This window comes from Ruditapes philippinarum, unplaced genomic scaffold, assembly GCF_026571515.1.
Source record: "Ruditapes philippinarum isolate M1 unplaced genomic scaffold, ASM2657151v2 ctg10979_1_1_1_1, whole genome shotgun sequence".
NCBI lineage: Eukaryota > Metazoa > Mollusca > Bivalvia > Venerida > Veneridae > Ruditapes > Ruditapes philippinarum.
In genome coordinates, this window is record NW_026858581.1 from 1,473 (window position 1) to 8,256 (window position 6,784).

Here is a 6,784-nt window from a genome sequence, read left to right on the forward strand (position 1 = left end):
AGCATGCCATCAAAGCCCATTTAATGGCCAGTTAATTTTAGTTTATTTTTCAAAAGTATTTGAATCTTTTAATAGTCTTAATAGAGTCCCAGATTTTACTTATTCTTAAGTTTAAGCACAACACACATATGTTGTGTCCTTTAGTAATTTACCCATTTTTAGCTTGCACATTTAACGTTATATAATATTTTTATTAAATTTTTACAGTTTGACTGACAATTTCTGTGATGCACTATTTCATGATTATTGATGTGATACAAACTTGAACTGTGATTTTAATGTGATACAAACTTGGACTGTGATATATTGTGATCTCAACTAAATTATTGCAATTTATGTCTTATTAGTAAAAGAATTAATTTCAATTTCATACAAATTAACATGACTTTCTGTGTCATGCCTCCAATATCAGGGACCACAATGGAAATAAGAGGAATCCTTTCCTCTTTTTTGTGTTATCCCTGGTATTGGTGGGCACTACATGGCTCATATATTTATATCTTGTCGTATACTTATGTCATGTGATATTTCTAGTCTCTTTAATATTTTGATTATTGTTATATGTATTGTATCATTATGCATCATTATGTCATTGCCATGTCATGTACACTTTTACCGAATAAAATTATTATTATTATTATTATTATTTGGGGTTTCAGAACTTTTAATCTCCGCCACTTTCTTTACTTCACCTTTCATAATCGCGTTACTTTCTCTGTGCAGTATACTTTTTCAAAACAGCGAACTGATAGCGCTATGATACAACTTCAAAAATATATCAAAATATATCAAAGTAGATACTCCAATCTAAATTATAAAGTCATCAATTCACAGATTGTACTTTAATGTAGTACTTCCGTAACTTACATCCTCAAAAACCTATCTATATAAGCAAAGAAAATGATTTTCCACCGACCACGTTTAATTTACATGTGTTCATAACCGGTGCACATGAAAGCTAAATTTATAAGCACATTTTATTCTCTTCCTATATTACAGAAGTGAGAACGACAATATAACATGGCTGAGGGTCGAAATTTGACTTCAATAAAAGATGGCTCAGATGCTGATTTCGAGTACACGTGTTCACCTTGTGGGGAAGATGATGTCAGAGAAGAAGCTGTAAAGTATTGCCCTGTATGTGAGGAATATCTGTGTACATCATGCACACGACATCATGGTCGACAAAAAGCTACACGGTCACATACGTTAGTAAATTGTGATGCGTCAACAAATGGTACTGCGGTAACCATGGTTACAAAATGTCGTTACCATCCAGATCGTGACATTGAAATGTACTGTGGAGCACATGACATGGTCTATTGTATGAAATGTATTATTGATAATCACAGGTTTGTTGATATATTTTATTATCTTTTTGGGGCTCTACCACTATGCTATTAATAGAAATATATGAATCAAGGAAATCATACAGGGCATATTTTTTATACGTCGGACCAATGCCTTGATAATTAAACAAAAAGTGCTTTGAGCATTGAAATATAATAAATTAAAATGTAATAAAAGTTAGAAAAGATAACGATCGCCAGGACAATAACGGATGCAAATCGAACCTGAAATTTTTACTTTTATGCTTTGTTATATTGCTCTCGAGATATCTCAATTTTTCCAGAATTTCATGAATTCCGAGATGCCCATCTTTTCAAAGAAAGAACTTTACAGTCAACGTTAAAGAAATTCAAAACAAACATTAAATTACTATATGAAAATCAATTAAAAAGTAATGACATTTATGAATATGACATTTTGTTTAATTCAGATCCTGCAATGGAGTGTCAAATTTAGAAGACGTGTCTTCACATCAGATACAAGAAATTGAGCGACTCAAGACGGACATGAAAACTATTCAAGAGCGTTTAGATGACACTGACCAGAAATTGCAGACGAACATCAGTAGCCTTGAGAAGCAAAGAAACGAAATTATTTCTCAGATAGAGGGGATTGAGCAGGAATTCTTTAAACATATCCGTAAGCTGAAGCATAAAGCATTGGAAGCTCTGTATTCAGACTTTTCGTTGGTCAAAGATGAGATTGAGACAAATGTTTCTCAGATTAGCAAAGTAAAACAAGAAATTGAGCAAGCAAACAACCAGTTACAGACAGCCGACAGTATGAATATAAGGCAACAATTTGTACAGACAAAACTGGTACAACAGACTGTAAACAATGCTTTGAAAGTTTTTAAACAAAGCGAGGCTAAAGGTTGTCAGTTTTTGCGCTTTACGGAAAATACGAAATTAAAATCTTTAATCATTGCGTCAACATCTTTAGGGTCTGTTCAGAAGACAACAGAAAACAACAGTCAGGTAGCATTAAAGTTGTATAAAGTAATTTCACAGAAGATTAATATCAGAATGAAAAATGACCGTTATCAATGCTACATCAGTGATATATGTCAACTTGCAGACGGTACAATCATACTGGCTGATAGAAATAATATGAAGCTAAAGAGGCTTGATGTGAATTATGACATTAATGATTGTTTGGATCTAGAATCATATCCCACAGGTATCTGTTGTACTGGTAATACTGAGGTCGCTGTGAAACTGCACAACAACAAAGTTTGGTTTATATCAGTAGGAAGCTCATTATCTAAGGCGAGAGATATATCTGTTACATGTGGAGGTTACTGGGGAATGACATATTGTGATGGAGAATTGTGGGTATCTGATGGAAATGGTGTAAATGCATACAATATGACTGGCACATTGATAAAGTCGTCTGTCAGATATACTGTCAATGGTCAACACATATTTAAATCATCTCAACAGCAAATGGCTGTCAGCGGAGATACTGTTATTGTAACAGATTATAGTGATGGTGCTGTCTGTCTGAACAGAGATATGACGGTGAAGAGAGAACTGAGAGATAAAAGGCTTGTCTGGACACGTGGTGTATGTGTAGCCAACAACGGAACCGTGTTTATTTCTGGGTATAGCTCAAACAACATCATGATGTTTGATAGAGATAGTAAATGTCTGGGAGAATTGGTGGTTAAAGATGCTGGTCTGGTTAATCTAACATCATTGTTGTATGATGACAAGAAAAGCTGTTTAATTGTTGCATGTGATCCGGATAAGATCATAGTTTATTATACATGATATATTTGACATTAAAAGTAGGAGGAGCATATATCACTGTACTGTTACGATTCTCATATTTTTGTATATATTATGTGTGAATTAAATTTAATTGAATCCATGTATGGTGATGTTTGTTGTGATAAAATGAAAATACTTTTCTTAGAGGGTATTGCATGTCTTTAAGATTAATTTGCTGAATAGAAGAACATATGTTTATAAAATAGGACGGTTAGAGCTTATACACTAGCGTTGTAATATCTTATGAAGTTACGGACACTAGACACTACGTCTCTCTTCACGAATAAACATGGTAACCTTTTTATGATGTAATGTTGCAAGTTGTTAAGTATAATTATCGAATTGTCTCAATTTCCTGGATAGTAGTGTGGTGTAGTGGTTAGCATACCGGACCGGCAATCCAGAGACCCGTGGTTCGAGTCCCGGCTGCGGCGTGCCGATTTTTCGTGCTATGTATTATTTCGTGCTATGTATTATTTCTCGCTCATGTCTTTCTTTCTTTCAAATATATATGTATATATATATATATATATACACATATACATATAAACCTGTGCTGTCATGCTCCTTACAAAAATATTCTCTTTAAAAATAGGCGCCAAAACATCTCTCAAAGACATAATGAATTGTAAAACGGCTAACGTTATTTATCTTATTTCTTGCAAAGTGTGTAACAAACAATACGTCGGTGAAACCAAACTTCCATTAAATAAACGAATGAACTTACACCGCTCTGACTGGAAAACGCGAAAATTTAACAGATCCCCAGTTGCTGAACATTTTCACCTTGAGGGACACAGTTTTAAAGACATGTCCCTCTGTTGTATTGAACATAACACAAAGTGGTCAGATATAACACGGAAATCACGCGAGACATACTGGATCTGCCGACTGAATACGTTAGAGCCATCAGGAATCAATAAAGGAGACTAATTTACACACTTATTCTCGCCCATTCTTGACAAACTTTAAAACCTAACTTTAGTCATCAGGCGGTGTCGGGGAGGGCTATTTTTCCCTTGCCTGAGAGCTTCGTTTTTACTTTCACCTTATCGTAAATTTCCACTTCATATAACATCATACTGTTTGTAACTTGCATTTTCTTACATCATACTTATAGTAATAAAAACACAAAACGCCCTTATATGTGAAGTTTTATTATTTTTTTAGTTTATATACATTTTTTTTCTTTAAAACAAAGTTTTATAGATACATTTAACCGAGCTTATGCCATATTGACCGCAGGCTATATTCTCTTTTGTAAAGTACTACACAATGACCATTCAATAACGGTCTATTCATAATCGATGTAATTTTATCACCTTTCTAGCGACTGTGTTTCAGTTCAATTTTTGATACTATACAGTACACACGTATTGAGATTTTGTGCTCGATTGTGTGCACATTATACATGTAAAACACCCCTGATGAAGGCATAATACGCCGAAAGTACTTGGGTATTTATACTTTAGCACTGTATGAACGTTTATTTTCTCCAAATTTATTGTTTTTTTCCACGTTCTTGTATCCTTCTTTGGATCCAGTGTTTTTGAAAGGTATTTTGTAGATGCAAATATTTTTCACTAACCTATATACACATATACATATATATATACATACACATACATATACATACATATAAAATCAGCTATGTACTATCATACTTTTATACATACCTATATACATGTAAATACAAATTCATGTGATTATATACATAGTCTCTTTTTTAATTGTTATTTACCATATAATTTGTATTATGTGTCATACCTGTTTGTTTTAGTACTTTCATAATATATATTTATAACTGACTTATTCAAACATTAGATTATTATAAACATCATACAAACTTATACAAAAAGTACTTTCATAATATAATCATAATTGTCTTATCATACATTAATTTCATATACATGTATACAACATTTACTTATGCACACTCATCAAATAGTACTTTCATTATATATTCATGATAGACTTGTTCAAAACATTTAATTTATATGTACAACATATACATACACAAACTCATACCAGATGCAATAATGATAGATGTACACATATTTTACAGACATGTATATTCATGCACACAATTACACATATTTTTATCATAACCATAGGTCTTCATATACATTTATATTTCACATTCAGTATAAACAAGTCTATGGCCATCCTTGTACTTGCCTCATCAAAGTTAACTGGTTGTATTGTTCATAATTTTGCATAATCTATTTTAGACATATTGTCTAAGACTATCTTTGTAATGTCACAAGCCTATGGTCTGTGTACTCATGTTTTTATCTTATTTAGATATTTAACTAAACATTATAAGATCTTCCTTTTTGGTAATTTTTTGAACTTCATTATTTTTTGTTTGTACATATATATAGCCATTGAAGGTCCATGCACTTATTATACTTGAGTGGATGTCCTTCTTCAGAAGTCTTGCTTCATAAGCTATATCACTTCTGTATTTAGTTAAATCCTCATTGATAAAGATGTTTTCGTGCTTCTCTTTTAGCTTTTTTCTACCTTTGATAAATTCTGACTTTGCTCTGTAACTAGTGAACTTTACAATGATATCTCTAGCTTTCTGACTGTCTGATTTCCTTTTTCCTAGTCTTAGACAGTTGTCTATGTCTGATTTTGACCCAATTTTACTTGCAATATCTATCACAATGTTTGTTACGTTCTCACTCTGTTTCTCTGTATAATTACCTATTCTAACATTATTTTTCCTGCTGTATTGTTCAGCTTCTTCTTGTCTGGTGTTGAGGTCTAGGGTTTTAGATTTTAAAATTTCAATTTCTTTCTTTAGTATGTTAATTTCAGACTTCATTTCAGATGTTGCATTTGCTACTTGTATATTAACTAATGTTTGTATCTCATCTTTGAGGACCTCTTTTAAAACTGATGCAATTTTCTCAACATCCTGATCTGAGACATTGGTTGAGTGAGGGCTACTGTTAGTAGAACTACATATAGGGGATGACATTAGGAGTGGATTCTGGAGATGAGGTATCATTGGTGGTCCCATACTATAAATTTGTTGAGGAAACATCGCCATTTGTGATACAGGGTTATGACTCTCATTGTTAAAACTTGTGGAACTGAACTCACTAACTGTATTGTCTAAGATTTGATTATTTTCTATATTCTCCGTCATTTTAGTTGACTTTTGTTTTGTTTCGTTTTCAATATTAGCAACTTTGGTAAATGTTTTGTTTTGGTTTTCAACTGATTGACAGTTTTGAATTTGTTTGTATTTCTTATCTTGATTATTGTGCTCTTCGGGCGAGGAAACCTTTCTTTTTGTTGAGGATGATCTGCTTCTAATTTGTTTCAGATCGGGTTTAGAACTTACTGCTGCTGTTGCACGTCTAGGTCGTGGACCCATTACATATTTTGATATAATTCAAGCTATGATCTTCATATGTATATATTAAGAGATGGTTTGTTTACGCAAGTTCACGCATTTTAGATGTATCTTATTACGGATGAATTATAATATGTGTCTATAACAGACTCAGATAGTTTCTAAGGATAAATTTTGGCTTTTTACCAATCACAAATTGTACCAAATCCAATTAATACATTTCTAGCAGGCTTTTGTCATGTGATTTAACCTTCTTTAGCAATTTTTTCACATTTTTTTTCTGGAATTGAAA

The 6,784-nt window shown here is 32.5% G+C and overlaps 1 protein-coding gene across 1 annotated transcript; it reads left to right on the plus strand.

Annotated features, from left to right (window-relative positions):
* The first annotated feature begins 979 nt into the window (after positions 1-979).
* On the plus strand, positions 980-3,541 carry LOC132753654 (uncharacterized). The gene is made up of 2 exons (XM_060744147.1): positions 980-1,352; positions 1,781-3,541. The coding sequence occupies exons 1-2, from the start codon at positions 1,021-1,023 to the stop codon at positions 3,120-3,122; spliced, it is 1,674 nt and encodes a 557-aa protein (XP_060600130.1). The 5' UTR covers positions 980-1,020; the 3' UTR covers positions 3,123-3,541.
* The last annotated feature ends 3,243 nt before the right edge of the window (positions 3,542-6,784 follow it).